General features: G+C 39.8%; 1 protein-coding gene across 5 annotated transcripts in view; it reads left to right on the forward strand.

Moving 5' to 3' along the window:
- LOC143025498 (uncharacterized) overlaps positions 1-5046 on the forward strand; it is a 1024106-nt gene extending 1019060 nt beyond the window's left edge. For all 5 annotated transcript variants that reach the window (XM_076185253.1, XM_076185254.1, XM_076185255.1 and 2 more), the window contains exon 4: positions 1004-5046. In XM_076185253.1, the coding sequence (XP_076041368.1) occupies positions 1004-1466 (463 nt within the window). In that variant the 3' untranslated portion in view covers positions 1467-5046. The remainder of the gene's footprint in view (positions 1-1003) is intronic.
- The last annotated feature ends 16041 nt before the right edge of the window (positions 5047-21087 follow it).

Here is a 21087-nt window from a genome sequence, read left to right on the forward strand (position 1 = left end):
CCAGGGGTAATAGATCAATTGATTGTAATATGTTTTGGATGTGCTTTTGTGTTGGTTTGCTTGTTTCTACATAAGGAGCCTTCTTTGTTTCTATATGTTTTCCAACAAAGTTGTTAAGCCATTGATCATTATCAAAATTTGATCAGTTTTGTATGTTATAATCATAACATGTCAGTAAAAAGTACACAGTACTAGTTGTTTCATTGTATGTGTATGCATCCGAAATAATTACTCAGGATAGGATAACACTATGAGATATTTTTGTAATGGTGTGGCAACAGTAGTAGTAACAAATGAAGCTTTCAAATACTACAGTTATCAAAATACATGGTATTCATGTATGGTCTTATTTTCTCTTCCCACTATTGGAAAACTTTCCTACTAGAGTTTTGTTTATATTCCAGCCATCATACCAACTCTAGTCAACAAATATATATATATATATTTACCTAGTTGTATTTTACGGGAAGGGGAGCTATGCTCGTGGTGTCCTGTCTTCATATCTCATTTTATCTAAACTGTTTTTAAATTCATGTATTGTTTTTGCACACACCACTTTCTCGTCTAACTTGTTCCAAATGTCTATTACTCTGTGAGGAAAGCTGTTCTTTTTCAGATCTCTTCTATAGCTGTCTTTATTTTCCTTCCATGATTTTATATATATATATATATATATATATATATATATATATATATATACATATATATATATATATATATATATATATATATATATATATATATATACATATATGCTGGTGGCATAACTGGAAGCATGCTGCTCTTGTATTCACTTAGTGGGTTCAAATCTTTTTCTCCAATATGTATACTGTATCATATAATCAAACCTGGCCACTGCATATGTTTTTCTTCTTTCTGTTCTTTACTTTGAACCCAAAGTGAGTTTTTACCCAAGCACAGCATTCATGATTTAAATTTCCTCTTGTGTCGTAATTACCTTTGTACATGTCATCTATTAATGCAAGACTTTTTTTTTTTTCAGCACGGACAGTGGTCGAGACAACCCCTTTAGGCCTGATGGTGACATCTCTAAAGAGGCTGATGAAATTGTTGAGCTTATCAAGTCAGGACGTCCCTTGAGTGCAGCAGCCAAGCAGCAGCAAGACGAGATAGACGCAAAAGACGACCTCTTGCCTCCTGCTGACACAGCCCCACCCCCAGACCAACTTGAGCCTGCTGCAGAACCCCTCATCTCACCTGTCAAAGATGAAAGCACTCCTCTGGAGGCCTCACCCATCTCACCCTCATCGCCAACCTCTCCAGAGAAGGCCGGAGCTAATGGAAGTGCAGCAGCAGATGGTACAACTACCCCTACCCCAGCAGCACCCGTGACACCAAGCACCGTGGAAGTTACACATGCAACAGTCAAACCAAGTGAGGCAGCACATGCAGAACATGTAGTCATCAAAAAGAAGAATAAATGCAGCTGCTGTGTCATTCAATAGTGGGGGAAAGTGGAATATGTTGGGACTTGAGCAACCTGTTGCCCTTGCTGCTGCTGTCAGCTTATGCAGCTGCTTTTGGCTCATGCTGGTGCTGACAGAGGTGGTGGAGGTGTGCAGGGTCCTCAGAGGTCTGGAAAATATCTGACCACACTCCCCTCCTGCACCTGACACTGTCCACACTGCTTTTGCTAATGCTGCTGCTATCTGTGTCTTTGGTGCAACCAAATGTCTCGCTGCTTGATTGTCTGCCCCAAGTCTGACAACCATGCTATTTCCACACCTCCGATACACTGCCTTCTAGTGAGAAGTGCTTGCTGTGCTTGTCATCAGCAGTGGTTGTGACTGAAAGGGACTAGCTTCATACTCTGCACAGCCACCGCCACAATGCCTCTAACTATTCTGACAGTTTTGCCACAGTCTGGTGCATAGGGTTGACACGTATAAAAGATATTTGCATAGATTGCCCTTAAGCAATATGGAAGTGGCATTCTCACATACACGTACATATGCACAAACAGTTGATAGTCTGGTCATTGAGTAGTTATACATAAATTCACACAGCTTGGTCAGAGTACTTATTTAGCACTCGGAGAGACAGTAGCAGCAGAAGTAGCAACACCTGAAAGCAGAGGGGCAGCAGCAGGGTTGGAGGAGAAGCAGAATAGGTGTAAGCGCAGATAACCTCGGTGCTACAGGTTTTAAGCTTACGGTGGCTTGATGAAGTGGCTGCTAAAGGTGGAGGCATGGAGCTTGTGGTGATGGTGGTGGTGACATTGTGATTACCTAGTAACTCAAGGAATATCCTTAAAGGGAGATAGGACAGGATCTTGTACTCTTTGAATCAAGACTTCTGCATGAAAAAGAACCAATACAGACAGGTAACACTTACATTCTCACACTTAAATACATGCATAGTAAACAAAGACAAATTAACATGTTATGGCCTTTGTGGATGCTGTTGTGCACTTGACCACACTATAGAACTAATTTAGAAGTACTCAGCAAGAATACTGGGATGATGATGCCAACACATATTAAGATGAAACTTGGGAAATGGGAAAGCAAAATCTGAGAGCATTTGTATGGATTAGTTGTAGTTGCTTTCTTGGGGAAGGCAGAAATACAGAAAAAATTGAAGATGACAGTGAAACACTGACTTTATTGATAAAGGTAGTAAAAGTTTGTGAATGAAAGTCTTTAAGAGCTTAATACTTGATGGCTCTCCTTCCACCAACCTGAAGTGCCACTCAAGGAATGTTTCCAATACTCTTCTGCTACCCATTTTCTTCTATCTGATGTGTATAGACAGAAGTGATATGCTTTGGTGCCCAGAAGTGCATCGTTCAAAGGGACTGCAACACAGCATTAACTGAATAATTGAATTCTCCAAGGGAATGTTCTAGAAGCTACTATGCTATGAGTGTATATATTATATAAATTACTTTTCCCTTCCTCAATTTAAAGCTCCTACTGCAATGCAGCAACATAAGAGTTTGGGAGGTCTCTCTTCTGTATTTAGACATTTTCTATCTCCTATCACTATGCCTAAAAAGGATAGACAGACCAGAGCCTTGTGCTGTGTGGTTTAGGAAGGGAAGAATGAAGTACTTTATTATTATTATCATTTCTACTAGACAATGCTTTTTGGGTTCACATTGGTATTTAAAGACCAAAATAAATGGGTGTCTTTGGTGGCTAGGCAGTCAGTATTTTTATCATTGCAATTAGATTTGTATAGAATGATCCTACAGGCTGGTTGTAGGTTGTGAAATATTATTTTAGTTGTATGGAAACTTCCTGGAGGTGAAGATTTATTGGGGCACTAAAGATTTGTCTGGAATTCCTAAGATGGTAGTGGAGGTGTAGAATTAAGGGTTTGTTACATTGTAAATAGAACACAGTCAGGTTTGTGTTGCTGTTACTGTATTAGTATGAACACTCATGGTTGCTATTATTTCTATTATTCCAATCCATCACTTAAATATAACAATAATAACAAGCACTGGACTTTTTTTAAATTGGTAATATATATTTAATCATGCTTCTATGTTGACAGAATAATCAGATTGTACATTGGAACTAATAAATATATATATTTTTATTTGACTTGACAAGCATGATAAAGTTTCCCATTTGGAATTTCAAAGTACAATTCACCTCAACTATCATATCCCTGAAGTGTCAATATCCAAAGTTAGCAGTTAATATTTCACTCTTACATTAGAGTTTAATTTTTTTAACAGTATTTACCTTAGTCTTTTATCAATTACACCAATACATATAGGTCGTTGAAGTTAGTAGTTATAAAACTACAGTTGAAATATGGAATTCACCTGCTACATATATACAGTTTTGGTTTAATGGCAAGGGATGTGATTGCCTTATTGTAACAAAAGCAATGGAGTTGTGTCCAGACACAAAAAGCAAGATGGTGCTGGTGATGATTTAGCTTAGGTATCAGTAGCTGGATATTTCTCTCGAGGCCAAGACCGTTTGCCTTATGTGCTTCACATGGGTTTTAATCAGGAGGCATTGAAGCTTTAAGTTAAAAAGAACAATGTCCACCTGCATGTATTTCTGGAGGAAATCAAATTGATAAATTGAACATCAAACTATACATTCTTTGTCAGCAAAGTAGTATTTAAGTTTTTGTGTGTTGTAGTTTGATTTTCTCACCCATGCCACCTTTTTTTTTTCATATTTAGTTGCTAAGATTATTGTTTTTAAAACTGTGGTTATTTGCTGTTGAATAACAAGAGCATTAGTTAAAGTGTATAGAGAAAAGTTTGTCACCATTTTGCCTGATATAGTTATGCATGCTAAACTAAACATAATGGCAATCTTGTCATGTCTATATCCTGACACTTGGCAATCCTGAATCCAGTTAGGATTCATATGTTATTCAAAGCCTGTTGGACCAACAATACATGTGAGACTTCACAAGACCATGATTGCCAGCTGTAAGGATGCAAGTATGACTGGTAAGTATAACTGTTAAAAAAGACAAGCATAATTATCTCAACAAAACTGGTGCAAAACCTTTCTCTATACATCAGACAGCACCTTTTTATATGGCTCCACACAGTCATATGAAATAAGATGCCCAATTATATGAATGCTGTTTACTGGAAGAAGTTTATGTCAAAAATTATTAGAGTGAGAATTTTTTTTAAAACTGCAGCAGGAAAAAGAACATATATGATTTCTGGTCATCTGATTGGCCTTCAATACTGTGATGTGCAAACTGTTTGTGTTCATTAAAATATTCAGTAGTCTTTGAGAAAACTGCTGTGTTTAAAGCCTGCTTTGTTTTGTCCATCCCCTTTTAAAACAAAAGATCTGAGAATATTTCAACACTGCTTGCCCATGACTCCTTATATCAACCTATTTTTTGCTCGTAGACAGCAAACAATAAATGCAGAAACAATAGACTGCTTTGCAAAAGTGTGAAAAGTGAAATTGCAATGCAATCAATGTAGCAAATTCATGGAAGATTTTATGGAGTAGTTACATTATATGAACATAATTTTGTGAGTGAAATAATGTATGGTAGTGTATTTATATAAATGCAGTAATAGTTTGTTGCTTTTTTTTCCATTTCACCTGGAATTTGATTAATTTCAGCAAAGATTAATTGAGTATAAAAGAGCATATGATGATAGCCTTGAAAAAAGTGGCATCTTCACTTTAATTACCAAGGAAGTGAACTTTCTCATGTTGGGTATAATCTCAACAAGGTCTAGGACTATCAATAAATTGTATTTACCGAAACTACTTAAAAATAAAATTTATATAATTGCTATACTAAGTAAATAAATGTGTATTGACCCAATTGTATTATACAGGAAAGGAGTAACACTCATTGGGTCCCATCTTCTCCTACTCTCCAATTTATCCTACCTAGCCACAAATACATATACAGTTCCAACTTATATCTTTTCATTTCCAATTATCATATTAGATTTGAATTCATGTATTGTTTGAGCTTGAGCTATATTTCCTCCTAAGCCATTCCAAGTATTTATGCATCTATATGGAAAACTATTTCTTCACATCCTTTAGACATGTAGTGTTCCTTAAAGCCCTTGTATCCTTAATCAAGAGTTCTGTCAATTTAATCCATCTTAAGTGATCTGCATACTGTAATCACCTCTTTCTCTTCAATCTTGCAAAATTGGCAGATTGGGTTGTGTGTGTGCTTACTGTATTGTATTTACCTTACTTATGTGTATTTACCTAATTGTGATTTATGAGAAGAAAGCTATGCTCATGACATCCAATCTCTTGAACTCCATTATCATACTTTGCCTTAAATATATTTATGGTATTTCTATCTAAGAAAAGAGGGAGAGGTGGTGAATGGGAGTGGAGTGGGTGTGGATGAAATGAGTGGGAGTGGAATTATGTCTTTTGAGTTTGACTAACCCCTCTTGTAAGGGGTGGGGAAAGCCCTTGGTATGTGTATGTATATACCAAGGGTTTCTTCCACCTTATAAGGGAGATAGCCAAGTCAAAGACTCCCTTCCACCACTCGTGTTTCCCTCTCATCTTAGCTCTTTATGACTCGAGGGTCATCCCTGTCTCCTGCCCGTGTCAGAAGCAAAAGCAGCAAGACATGATCTTAAGAATAAACTGGATGCGGAGAGATACGAAAACGGGTCACTATGAGCATAGCTTTCATCCTGTAAAATACAACTAGGTAAATACACTATACTACTTTATCAGTGATACCCTTTCTGTGTCCCCTCACAGAGAAAATAGAGAAGACAGAGAGAAACCCCCTTGGGCTGCATAAAAATTCCATCCACATATAATCACTCTCCCCCCCCCCTCTTTGCTTGACATAGAAAAGAGAGATGACTAGGAGAAAATCCCTTCAGCTACATTAAAGTATCATCCATACACAGCCAGTCTCTGCTTGCCCCTATCCCGTCTTCTCCCTTCCTTGCCCAACAGACATTCTCCCTCTTGCCCAAAGCCCCTTTCACCCTATCTATCCATCTCATCCATTGCTCTCCACACAGATTCACTCCATCCATGTCTGCCTTCCACACTTCTTTTACTAATCTTTCTTCACTCATTCTTTCCAAGTATCCAAGCCATCCCAATAATCCTTCATTAGCCCTATCTACCATCTTTCCACCTCCACTCTCCTCCACACCTCATTTTTCACTATCCAACCTAGTAACCCTTACCATACACCTTAGACATTTCATCTCAAACATGTTTAAACCTCTTTTCTCACATCATATGGGATCTATTCTTGCCATGGGAAATAGTGCCCTCTCAACATTTTACATCTATTCTTGTCTTGGTGTATTATTACAGAATTACTTTTTATTCATTTTATATATATATATATATTCTTTTCAATGGCATTTGATACTTTCATGGGATTGGTTTATAATTATGACGATTATTACATAATTTATAACATCCGTTATAACATAAATAATTGATGACCTGATTGGCTTTAATGTCCTAATGGCTTTAATCTAGTTTACATTTGCAATCATTGTAAATGTCAGGGAACAGAGCTGTATTAAATGCTCTTACATAATCCTGGCAAAGTTTTTCCACAGTATGGGTGCTGTTGGATAAATAACTGTATGATTCACATATTGGAGAGGGCTGAATACCTCCTATTGCCATGCCCCTGGGCTGATGTCATCATTATTCACATCCTCTTCATCAACACATCCAGAGGGGTGGTAGTGTCTTGAAGTCATGCAGAGCCAGTTATAAATTCTGCATGCAGTCGGAACAAATGTTTCTGTTGTGTCTACTTTTAATTCAAAGGACCACTAGGTTAACTTACCTCTTTTGTATAAAGATGGGGACTTCACTTTGTATTCCAACCCCTGACAGGCCTCTATTGTCAAGGAGTCCTATCCCAAACAGACTTTCAAAATGGGAAAGGTACTACAAGCTTTTGTTGATGAACATCAAGCTGTTTTCTTCATACTTCACATCAAGGTCCTCTGCCTTTGGGATTTGAACCTGCATTTGAATCTGCCTGAGGGTATCAGATGTATTAAACTAATGCTTGGTTGTCATGCACAGTACCTTACAGAGTGAGTAATGGGTGAAAAGTTATAAAAATTATAAACTTTTATGACATTGTCACATATTTCTTAATATTGGGTGTTAGTTTCCGTACTAGAAAATAAAATAGAATAAAATAAAATTCTTCATATAATCTCTGGTGTATACCAGAATAGCTCACCATGTTGATAAAAAAAAAAAAAAAAATTGGATACTAAGCTTGACTTCTGTAACATGCAAAAAATATGTATAGATAAATTCACCCACATAAACAAACAAAAAAAGCATTAGAACACAATAAATGATGATTTTTCCAAATTTTTTGCTCTTGCTTATCAATAGAGCCCTATAAATCAGGTGGCTCCTCTCGTTATTGGCTGAAGTTTTGGCAGGATTTTTCTTAGCTCCTCCAACAAAACATTGGGTACACTCAATATTGTCTATTCTTATTGTTTATTATTCACTCATTGTTTACATTTAAACATTAATGCAAGGATGATTTTTCCAAAATTTGGGTTTTGCTTATCAATATAGCTCCATAAGCTCCTCCCATAATACATGAGGTGCACTCAATAGATGACATGATTGTTTATAAACCCTTAGCATACAATGACAACATCAAGGTCCTGATTATATTTATTTTGTAGTTAACCCTCATATTCTGTGAACAGGCTTGATCTCATTTTCTGTGACTATCAATGTTCAGGATGGAAGAGAACGAGTATTACTGCTGTACCTTAATATTTTATAATGTGGATATTGTGGTGCAAGATATGCTGAGTGATGTGAATAAAGGAAGTCTCAAAAAAGATTTGAAAATGAATAATACCAAAGTAATGTTCACCAGGAAAGTTGAAAATAGATTTATAACCCATTGTGAGAGTCTTGAAGAAGATGAAGACCAACTTGCCCCAAACCTACCCAAGAGAAAGTCGGGCACAGAGCACTGCAAGGTAGATGTGGGCAACCTGGCCCCAAGGGCATGCCAGTGGTGACCAGCCAAAGTTGAGCCTTTTTTCCAATTTCTCACATTTCTACCTCTAGTGCTATCTTTAGCCTGAGTGATGCCCCAGTGGAATCCACACAAGGCCTGGTGGTCTTTGACCTGTGAGTGAATCGGAAACATTGACCAAAATGACCCCAAAACAATAAATCTCAAATGGGAATGGTACGCATGAATTTTACTAACAATCCTCAGGTGACCAACTTAACCCAAACTTATCTCAAAGGGAGAGAGTTGGGCACAGTGCACTGTGAGGTAGGCGTGGGGAACCTGGACCCAAGGGAGTGCTGGTGGTGAGCAACCAAACTCGAGCCTTATTCTGTGATTTCTCACATTTCCAGCTATGATGCCCATGCCTTTGGCCTGAGTGGTATCCCAGTAGAACCCACAAGGCCTGATGGCCCTTGAACTGTGGGTGAACTGGAGACAGTGACCAAAATGACCCCAAAACAAAAAAAATCTCAAAGGAAACCCATGGATTTTGCTAGAAATCGTCAGGTGACCAATTCGCCCCAGACTTATCCCAGAGGAAGAGAGTTGGGCACAGTGCTGTGTGGTGGTGCCAACCAGCCAAATTTGAGCCTTTTTTTTTCCAGATTTCTTACATTTCAGCCTATGGCGCCCATACCTTTGGCTTGAGTGATGTCCCTGTGGAGTCCACACAAGACCTGGTGACCCTCAACCTGTGGGTGATGGTGGGTGAATTGGAGATAGTGACCAAAATGACCCCAAAACAAAAAGAGTCTCAGGGGGGGTAACTCACGGATTTTGCTCCAACTGGGCCACTATCTCATCCACAGTTAGAGGGCCACCAGACTTGCTTCCTGCCCATTGCACTTGGACACCACTCAGGCCAATGGTACAGGTGCCAGAGGCAGAAATGTGAAAAATCAGAAAAAAGGCTCAAATTTGGTAGATCACGATGACCACGCTTATGGGTCCAGGTTCCTCGTGTCTACGTTGCAGTGCACTGTGCATGACTCTCCCTCTGGAGTAAGTTTGGGCCAAATTGGTGACCTGATGATTTTGGGGTAATTTTGGTGACTTGTTTTGATTGGGCCATCATCTCACCCACAGATGGAGGGGTAAAGGGCCTCCTGTCAATTGCACTAGCACAGCATTCAGGCCAAAGCTACAGGCACCAGAGGCAGAAATGTGAAAAGTCTGATAAAAAAAAAAAAAAAAAAAAAATGGCAGGTCGCCACAGCCATGCTTTTTGGGTCTACGTTCCCCGAGTCCACTTGGCAGTGCCCTGTGCACGACTTTCTTCCTCGGGTAAGTTTGGCCCAAATTGGTGACCTGACGATTTTGGGCAAAATCCGTGGGTTACCCCTGTGTACTAGTATTAGTGTACTAATACTGTATTACTGTACTAATACTAGTGAACTAGTGTACTTATACTAGTGTATTAGTTCATGTTAGTGTATTACTATTAGTGTACTAGTAATCTACTATTTCACTAGTACTAATGTATGTGTACTAATGTACTAGTACTTGTGTACAAGAACTAGTGGACTAGTACTAGTGTACTACCACTAGTATACTGGTATTCTATTACTAATACTAGTGTACTAATACTCTACTACTAGTTACAGTTTACCAATACTTTACTAGGACTAAGTGTACTACTACTAGTATTTAATATACAAATGTACTAGTTCTACTATACTAATGTACTAGTAATGTATTAATACAAATGTACAAGTATGTGTACTACTATATTAGCACTAGTGTATTAATACTAGTATACATGTACTAGTACTAGTGTGTGTACTAGTGCATTAGTTCTAGTGTATTAGACACTAACACTAGTGTATTAGTGTACTAATATTAGTGTATTAGTCCTAGTGTACTAGATTATTAGTGCATTAGTCCTAGAGTACTACATTACTAGTGTATTAGTACTAGTGTACTAAAGAACAAGCATTAGTGTACTAGTTATAGTATAGTTTACTAGTGCTAGTGTAGTAGTACTAGTGTATGTATTGTAGTACACTAATGCTAGTATACTCATGCTAGTGCACTAGTGCTAGTGTATTTGTATAGTAAATTACTAGCAATAGTGTATTAGTGTACTAGTATTAGTGTACTACTAGTGTACTAGTACTGTACAAATACTAGTGTATTAGTACAAGTATTAGTGTACTAATGCATTAGTACTAGTAGTTTTATCGGTGTAATAGGACTAGTGTACTCTACTACTAGTGGACTAGTACACTTCTAGTGTATTACTATTCAACTAGTGAACTACTAAACTGTACTAGTATACTAATACTAGTACTCCACTGCTAGTATTATTGTTTTATTACTATGTGCTACTCTACTAGTGTACTAGGACTATAACTAGTACTAGTGTATTAGTAATTGTGTGCTAGTACTAGTGTCCTAGTATATTGTTAGTACTAATGTACTAGTATTATTGCACTAATAGTACTAATGTATTAGTCATCTAGTACTAGTGTACTGGTACTATTACTAGTGTACAAATATTAGTATACTAATGTACTATAGTGAAGTATTGTAGTATTAATAGTGTACTAATACTTTTGTTTTAGTGTACCACCTGTGTACTAGTACTAGTGCATTAGTACTCTACTAGTGTACTATTATTCTATTATTTTATTAATACTAGTACTAATTTACTAGTGTTAATACTATTATATTAGCACTGGTGTACTAGTACTCTACTAATACTAGTACACTAGTATTATAATAGCACTAGTGTAAGTGCCCTAATAGTACTAGTGTACTAGTACTCCACTACTAGTACACTAGTACTAGTCCATTAATATACTAATGCTAGCACTATTAGTATAGTAGTAGTACAATAGTAGAAGTATACTACTACACTAGTACTACTAATAGAGTACAGTAGTACTAGTACACTAACACTAGTACATTAGTACTAGAACTCTAATACTAGTATATTAGTATTAGTACACTAATAGTACACTAGTAGGACATTGTACTTAGTACTACACTAGTACCAGTACCCTAGTATACTAGTACACAGGTACTAGTACACAGGTATTAACAGAGTACTATTACACTAGTAGTAGACTACTAATATACTATAGGCAATTCATTCAAAGAATCTCAGTATCCCAATGTACTAATATTAGTGGAAGTGTACTAATACACTAATGTACTGGTCCTAGTGTACTGGGACTAGAACTATTGTAATATTGTACTAGTACTAGTGTATTAGTAGTTGTATTGATATAATAGTACTTGTATAGTGTGCTAGTACTAGCACTAGTGTACTAATACTAATATATTAGTAATAGTGTACTAATGCAACATTGCTAATGTACTCTTTTAGTAGTACTCTACTACTAGTGTACTAGAAGTTTAGTGGTGTACTAGTACTCTACTAGCATACTAGTAATCTATTAGTGTACTACTGCACTACTATACTAGCGTACCAATACTCTACTACTAGTGTACTATTAATGTAGTAGGGCTGACACATGAACTGGAATACTAGAGTAATAGTGCATTAGAACTAGTATACTAGTAGTACACTAGCGTACAAGTACAACAGCACTAGAACTAGTATATTAGCACTAGCATATTAGTAATGTACTGGTTCTTGTGTACTAGTGTACTACTCTTCTAGCATACTACTACAGTGCACTAGTATAACAGTACTAGTGTACCAGTATAATAGTACTAGTAGTATAGTAGTAGTGTAATAGTACTAGTAATCTGTTTGTAACATTTTAGTACTAGTGTAGTAGTGCTAATGTACTAGTACTAGTTTAATAGTACTATACTATTGTATTGTACTAATGTAATTATACCAGTCTAGTACTAATACTAGTGTACTAGTGAACTAGTACTAATGTAATACTATACTAGTGCACTAATACTAGTGTAATACTATGATAGTACTATTGTACTAATTTTCTAGTACTAGTGCACAAGTACTCTACTATTAGTATATTACTACTAGTGTTGTATTACTAGTACTAGTGTAGTAGTAAGTGTTCTATTAGTACAAGTGCTAATGTACTAGTAGTAGTGTACTAGTGCTAGTGTATTAGTACTACTAGTACTAGTCACTAGTATTCTACGAATACTAGTGTACAAGTATTAGTGTACTAGTACTATTGTTCTAGTACTAGAGTTTTAGTATATAGTACTAATATTAGTGTACTAGAGCTCTACTACTAGTGTACTATTTTACAGGTATATGTACTAGTACTAACCTACTAGAATACTAACACTAGTGTACTAGTGTACTTGTACACAAGTACGAGTTTACTTGTACTTGTGTACTAATGTCTAGTACTAGTGTATTAATGTACTAGATTTAATATACTAGTACTAGTGTACTATTAAACTAGTATTTCTTTATTAGTGTACTAGTACTCTACTACTAGTACTACTGTACTATCACTTAACTACCAAAAATATATTATTAGTACTAATGCAATATTAATCTACTAGTACAGAGTACTAGTGTATTAGTACTCTATTATTAGAGTACTAGGATTAGTGTACTACTAATGTAATAGTACTATTGAACTAGGACACTAGTAAATTATTAGTGCAATAGAACTAGCGTAATAGTTGTAGTGTGGCAGTATTAGTGTACTAGTATGTTAGTACCAGTGTACTAGAGCTAATGTACTAATAGTAGTGTATTAGTTATAGTACTTGTATACTCTTCTAATGTAGTTGTGTACTATACTAGTGTACTCTACTAGTGTTCTAGTATTCTACTAGTACTAGTGTACTAGTATTAGTTGACTAATGTACCATTTAACTGGTATTTGTGCACTATTATTAATGAACTAGTAGTGTACTAGTACTAATGTACTGATACACTATTACTTTGACATTACACTAGTATCAATAAAATAGTACTTTGGTACTAGTACAACAGTACTAGTACACTAATGTACTAGTACTAGTAAACGTGGAAGTGTAATAATGTACGTGTACACTACTGTGTACTAACACTACTGTTGTACTTTAAAACTAGTGTATTCTATTAGGTACTATTAGTGTACTTCACTAGAGTACGCTACTAGTGTATTATTACTCTATTATACTCTACTAGTGTACTAGTACTATACTACTGTACTAGCAATCTACTAGTGTACTAGCATTATATTAATATTCTCCACTAGTGTACTCTTATATTAGTGGACTTCTGTACTATTATTAGTGTACTAGTGCACTTGTACTAATATACTAGTCCTAGTGTCCTAATGTACTAGTACTTGTCTGCTAGTATACCAATACTAGTGTAATAGTGTTAGTGTACTTGTGCTACTATACCAGTCCTAGTGTACTATACTTATTCGTTAGTTTATATTGATGTGGTTGGATACCACATCATGGTAGTTTCGTCCTTGAGTGAAGGATCAATGGAAAATTAGATTTCTTCAGGACATATTAATAATAAGTCCGTCCGCCATGACATAAACTATACAGTGAACATATTAAGGCTTTGTAAAGAGTATGCAAAAAAAAGAAAGAAAAAAAATATATATATATATATATATATATTGTCAGTGTATTTGGGCAGGAGTTTTTCTCTAATGCATGTTTCATTAAAAGTGATGGCTAGTTGTGCATTAATAATTTTCTTAATGGTATTTTCCATATACCTTATTAAGGATTTGTTTTCCTTAGGAAGGAAATTTATGACTTGGCTGTATGTAGTCATATTAGCTAGATCGCGATTTCGGGTTCAAGACCCTTCTTCAGTAGCTATAGGGATAAGAATTAATCCGAAGATTCTAGTAAAGATCTAAGTTTTATACTAGAGTTCCTATACTTGCTAATCACTGGGGGAGGTCACCTGGTAATACGGGCAGGGACGAAATGTCACGTGCGCTAGGGAGCCTCCGGGTTTGTGTTGTGGCGGAATGTGGCGTTTTGTCTCGTAGTTGGACGAGTGGCGTTTTGTCTCGTATTGGCGTTTGTGGTGTTATGTCTCATGTTGTATATTAAAGAGTTGAGCCCAAACCTAAATGTACAAGCAGAAGACCTTAGAGCCCTTCCAAGCATGAGACAAACCGTTACAAATAAAAACATGAGACATAACACCACAAACGTCAATACGAGACAAAACGCCACTCGTCCAACTACGAGACAAAACGCCACATTCCGCCACAACACAAACCCGGAGGCTCCCTAGCGCACGTGACATTTCGTCCCTGCCCGTAATACCAGGTGACCTCCCCCAGTGATTAGCAAGTATAGGAACTCTAGTATAAAACTTAGATCTTTACTAGAATCTTCGGATTAATTCTTATCCCTATAGCTACTGAAGAAGGGTCTTGAACCCGAAATCGCGATCTAGCTAATATGACTACATACAGCCAAGTCATAAATTTCCTTCCTAAGGAAAACAAATCCTTAATAAGGTATATGGAAAATACCATTAAGAAAATTATTAATGCACAACTAGCCATCACTTTTAATGATATATATATATATATATATATATATATATATATATATATATATATATATATACATTTTACCAAATAATGGTCATCCTCGCATGTGACATAACGTTGGTAGAACAGCTGGAGAAAAAGGGTCTTGTCGAATGTGTCGTACTTGTCTGCCAGGAGATTCTTCATGCGGCGTAGTAGGTCTGACGGTCTCTCGTTGCCTAGTTCTTCCTTAGAGAGAAGCTCTTGAAGGCGTGTAGCGACGGATGACTGGAATCGGGCGAGGATAGCGTCCTTTAAGTCTTCGTACGGAGTGTCGGATATTAACGCTGTAGAAATAGCGTCAGATACACGAGAAAGGACGTCCGGAGGAAGAAGGGAGCAGGCGTTGCTGAATTTGGCGAGGCTAGTAGAGATGCGCGAGGACTTGAAATTACATTCCAGAATGTTGAACCACACAGTCGGGTCGTGACTGAGGAAAGGTGGTGCACGAAAGGCATGGACGGCAGATAGGGTTGCAGGTTGCTGGGGTGGGTCGGTGGGTGGTTCTTCCACAGGAACTACGTCAGCTAAGGTAGGAACAGACGGGTCCATAATGGTTAGGGCGTCGGTTCTGCGGCGACGCCTGGGGCTGGCGGCACTGGGAGTCCACTCCGGCTGGGGCCGGCGAAATGGGGCAGCGGCGTCTGATGGGCTGTTGTCCACTCAAGGCGATGGCTGGCAATGCTATTCCAGGAGGTGAGGCAGGTGGCGATGGTAACGGCTCTCACGGTGTGGTGTGCATAATGGTTCGCTTATATACATAACTCCCGCATGATAAATAATGCTACCTTCAAGATAATATCACTCAATATGTCTGTCCGACATGAAATAAACTATACGCAGTGAATATAAAGGTTAAAGAGTATGCAAATATTATATATGAATACATTTTACAAAGTAATGGTCATCCTCGTATGTGACATAATATTTACAATATATAATTTGATTACATTCGACATACATAATTGTTTTGACCAAGATTAACAATTTAATTTACAACGATGCTACGTGCGCTAAGGGGACACTGCAGAAGTGGCGTGTTACCACATATTAATACTAGTGTATTAGTACTAATGTACTGGTACTAGTGTACTAGTGCTAATACACCAGCACAATATGGCTAGAATGAATGATAAGGCGGCTCTCACCAACCTCTACTCACCCGCTTCCGATGATATTATCAGCAGCCGTCTGGATGCTGCCAAGATGGATTCCGAGACGCTCACCTCATACGCACTGCGCTTGGCTGACATGGTAGCATCGTACGCAGTTTACCGGCCCGACATGGAAGAGCATACCGTTTATATTGCCAAAAACAAATTAAAGGCGACTATACCCAAGCAGTTCACGAGCGTCCTCACTCGCGAGCAGGAGGCATCCATCCCCGGGGTTCTCCGCGCCGCCATAGATTATGCGCAACAACATAACTTACCCTTAAAGACCGAATGTTCCGGCGACGGGTACTCGGCCTTGACACTATACCCTGCCACGAGCAACATCTCTAAACCACCCCTTACACCACCAACCCATTTCATCTCTACGCTCAACAGGCATACAGATTTTTCCTCGCCTCGCCATTCGCGAGAGATAGAAAAGACTCCTCGAGATTAAGACACTCCTTATAGGACCAGGGGACACAAACACGTAGAAACGGAACCACTGTCGTGGTATCCAAAACAGATGGCGTCCCTACTACACCCATTGTAGGAAACTGGGTCACTCCATCGAGGCATGCTATTTTCGCCCATGTGGCTGGACAAGCATGCCTTGCCATGCCTGCGGCGGCCCAGGTAATGCGAGAAACGGAGGCCAGTCTGGCTTTTCTGACAAGTGCCAGTATAAAAAAAAAAAAAAAAAATAGTAATAATAAAAAAAATATCGTGCAGAGGGAAGCCTAACTCAAGGAACTGTCAAGCCTAGAAATGTGTAGAAATTATCCACGTATATGTTTCCAGCGCTCATAGTGCTGGAGGTAGGTTGGCCAATGTGGCAGTTCAGTTGTTTGGGTCAAACGCCACCCAATCAGTTTGCGCTCTCCTCGACACGGCGGCAGCGATATCTCTAATCTATAAAAGTGTCCTGCCCGTTGACGAGGAGGGTTTACAGGTGGGCACCACCAGAATCATAGTGGCGGATGGTTCGGAGATGCCTAACCTTGGCAAATTTACTGTAAGGTTTGGTTTAGCGGGTTTCCAGTTTACACTCACATTCTTTGTCATACTTAAAGAGGGCCTTCACGCTAGGTTGATTTTAGGCTTCGATTTCCTATCGGCTCACAGGGTGAGTTTAATATTCCGTCCTTTAACATTCAAAGTTGAAGGCAAGGATATTCCAGTAATCCAGGGGCACTATGAGTTCACATCTCTTCCCTTTGGATTGAAGGACACCCCATCATGCTTTCAGCGGGTGATGAATCAGGTACTGACGGGGCTGTTAGGGATTAGCGCGATGGTGTACATGGACGATATCATTGTTCTGGGAACCACTTGGGACGACCACCTCAAGAACCTTGAGGATGTCCTTCGGAGGTTACAGGAGGCAGGCCTCTCTTTGAGGCTGGAGAAGTGTCACTTCTTCCAGAAAGAAGTCGCCTACCTAGGGCATGTAATATCCCAGGATGGGATCAAGCCTCAACCAGAGAAGGTTCGAGCCATCAAGGTTTTATCACAGCTAGCGTGTCAGAAAGAACTGCTCTCCTTCCTGGGATTAGCGGGGTACTATAGGAAATTCATCCCAAATTTTGCCGAGATTTCACGACCTCTAGTAGATATGACGAAGGGTGACTTAGCTAGGAAACACAAGGATCGCGAGCTTGGCCCATGGACATCTGCTCAGGTGCACGCGTTTGAGTCCCTCAAATCCCACTTGTCCAGCACGGTGGTCCTCCCCTACCCCAATTTTGCGAAACCTTTCTTACTATTGGCGCCAATGCTTCGGCGAGTGGGGGCGTGTTTCAACAGGAGGACGAGGGAGGTAGAAGACGGCCATTCTCCTATTTTAGTCGCACTCTAAATAAGCACGAGAGACGGTATTGTACCGTTGAAAGAGAAGGGTTAGCGGCGGTTTACGGTCTCACCGTAAATCGCCCTCTAATCATGGGATACCCGGTTAGACTATTGAGCGATCACAGGCCTTTGGTCTGGCTCTTCACTGCTAAGGGCACAAACACTCGGATTCTCCGGTGGCAAATGGCGATCGCTGATTTCGATCTCGAAGTCAATTATATCCCGGGGCGATTAAACATCGTCGCTGACGCGCTCTCTAGAATACGGGGAGCTGACCACCCTACGGACGCCTTCATAGTGTCGGCCATAACCACGGGTAGTCAAAGAAACTCGAACACTGAGGAGGACCCCCATCAAATAGGACCAACTAGCGATCCGAAAGGAACAGGATGAATATGCTGATTGGGATCAAATAAAGAATTATCTCAAGGGGACCACGACAGTAGAGCCCAAGGTTCCTTGGTTAAGAATACCACTCAAGGAGTTTCGGCTCATCCCGGATGGACTTTTATACCAATCGCGCACAAACGCATACCAGTTGGAGAAACTTCGCCTGGTAGTCTTTGAAGGATCATAGACAGCGGCATTGCGTATTGCCCATTGTCTCTCAATGGCAGGTCATGGAGGAGTCCAAGTCACTCATGAACGGCTGCAAAAGGTCGTCTTTTGGCCAAAGATGTCGGAGGATGTAAAGGCATTTGTAAAGAATTGCAAAATTTGCATCACATGCAAGCCCTCATATGATCTCCCAGCTCCACTCAGCTTCCTGACGTGACAAGTCCTTTCGAGAGAGTGGATGTTGATCTCATAGGACCATTAACCACCACTTTAGATGGTGCGAAGTACATACTTATAGTGGTCGATGTCCTAATCCGTTTCATCGTCGCTGTGCCCATAATTTCCAAAGAAGCACGGATGGTAGCCCCTAGGGAAGTGATCTCAGACGGGGGAGGGGAGTTCATGAATGAAATGTTCAAGGCGGTGTTGAAAATGTCAAACATAAAACACTGCACTATAACGCCATATCAGCCGCCGAACAACAGAGTAGTTGAGAGGTTAAATGGGACCATCATTAAAATCCTACGGTCTCTTGTCCAGGAAACGAGACAGGCTGGGATCAAATGCTCCCTCTGGCGGTATTGGCCTACACCTTGGCTTACCACAGAGTTCTGCAAGATTTCCCGCATTTCCTTTTTTTTTTTTTTCCGTGACCCCGTCCTGCCTATTATTTAGTTCACAAAGCCAATTACCCCTTGGTACAATGTCGACAATATGGCACCCGAAACCATGGCGATACCTAATACCTGCTTCGAGCGTTGTCAAAAGTTCCTCGAAGCAGCGACAGTAGACAGACACACAAGGAGACCAAGGGCAAGAATAAAGCAGATTACCCTAGGTGACAGAATATACGTCACCGCCAGACCCAGGCAAGGGGTGGCGAAGATCGGGTTTTTGTACTAGGGCCCTTATAGGGTGATTAAAAGGGTTAGCGACGTCGTCTACCGCATTAAACATATCCGCTCAGCCTGAGAATTCTGTGTCCATATAGACAGAATCAAAGAGGGAAACCTCTCAGTGTGCGAAAATAAGAACGCAAGGAGAGCGTTCCCCACACATGAGGAGGAATCCTCAGATCTACTAGATAGTAGTGACTCATAGACTTACCATTTACCTACCTTATGAGTAGCGATTCTAAGTGTAACATTAATATAAATCATAAGTTAAGTAAACTCCGTGTGCGAAAACACGAACGCAAGAAGGGCGTTCCTCACACATGAGAAGGAACCGATTCATAGGAGGAATCCTCAGATCAGACCTACTAGATAGTATTGACTCTTAGACCTACCATTTACCTACCTTCTGGATTCTGGATTCTAAGAAAAGACCACCTCGCTTGCGCGGGATCGGGTTTTGTGGGAGGGGAAGAATGTCTGTTAGAAAATGAAAAGATAGTAGTGTATAAAAGAGGGCTATTGCCACCGGGCGAATTGCGAGCGATTAGGGGCTTATTTGTTGTCGTGGCTTAGGAGAACTGGACCAGGGGCTTGGAGGGCAGCGCTTGACGCCGGAGGTTAGGATTACCAACGGGGTTAGGATCACCAACGAAAGTTTAGAAAATGGTAGGAGGCGTAGTAGTAGAGAAAGGTGGAAAAACGGAAAAATCTTTAGTGGGAGGTAAACTGAAATGAGAAGATGTAGTAGAAGAGAAAGTTAGAAAGGAAGCGAATTTTAGTCGAAGAAAAAGTAAGTGTATATGTTTGTGCGTGATTTGTGGCTCTGTTCGTGAGAGGTGTATGTGTGTATCTTACGAGAAGTGAGTTGATTTCACTTTCCGCGTGTAGAGGGCGAACCTGATAAGCCACAGGTGGGGCGAGCGTACCCTGATTATCCCCAGGTTTTGGGTTTGAAGTCCTTTTAGAGCTGATCAAGGGGCGGTGCGAGGGGGGGCAGACGGGCGGTGTACACCCGCCTGCCGACGTCAACGAAGAGATCAGTGACCAGAACGGCAGCGGCAAGGAGATAACTCCCCGCCGCCACCGCTGGCGAGCGCGAACCTGATGAGCCACAGGTGGGGCGAGCGTTGCCTGTTTATCCCCAGGCTGGGTTTGGATTTCAGACGAGTCGATTCAGTGGCGGTGCGGGGGAGGGGCAGACGGGCGGGTGTTGTATGGTCTCTTTCCTTCCAATCACAACTCTGAAAACAGAGAATTACGCGATTGGGAATTGTGTGTAAATGTCAGAAGTGTAAGCTCGCTCACCAGCGTCAGCGAGAGGCCAGCGTTTACCTACCTTATGGGTAGCAATTCTAAATGTCCATTAATATAAATCATAAGTACCTCTCCGAGTGCGAAAATACGAACGCAAGAAAGGTGTTCCTCACACGTGAGAAAGAACTCAAACCTACCGCCACTGGTAGAGACCTTCAAACCTACCATGATTCGTAGTGACCTGGTAGCCTCTTTGACATTTCTAATTCTAACCTCATAATTGTTGTTCATGCTACCAATTCCTTCATTCTATGCGCAAGGATTCTGCTGCTGTTGATTTTTACAGATCCGCGAGGAACAGGCCACCAGCGCGAAGTACTGCGACAAGCTGAGAGCTGGAGT

This window comes from Oratosquilla oratoria, chromosome 5 (assembly GCF_046742065.1).
Source record: "Oratosquilla oratoria isolate Oo_2021 chromosome 5, ASM4674206v1, whole genome shotgun sequence".
In the NCBI taxonomy this organism is placed as follows: Eukaryota; Metazoa; Arthropoda; class Malacostraca; order Stomatopoda; family Squillidae; genus Oratosquilla; species Oratosquilla oratoria.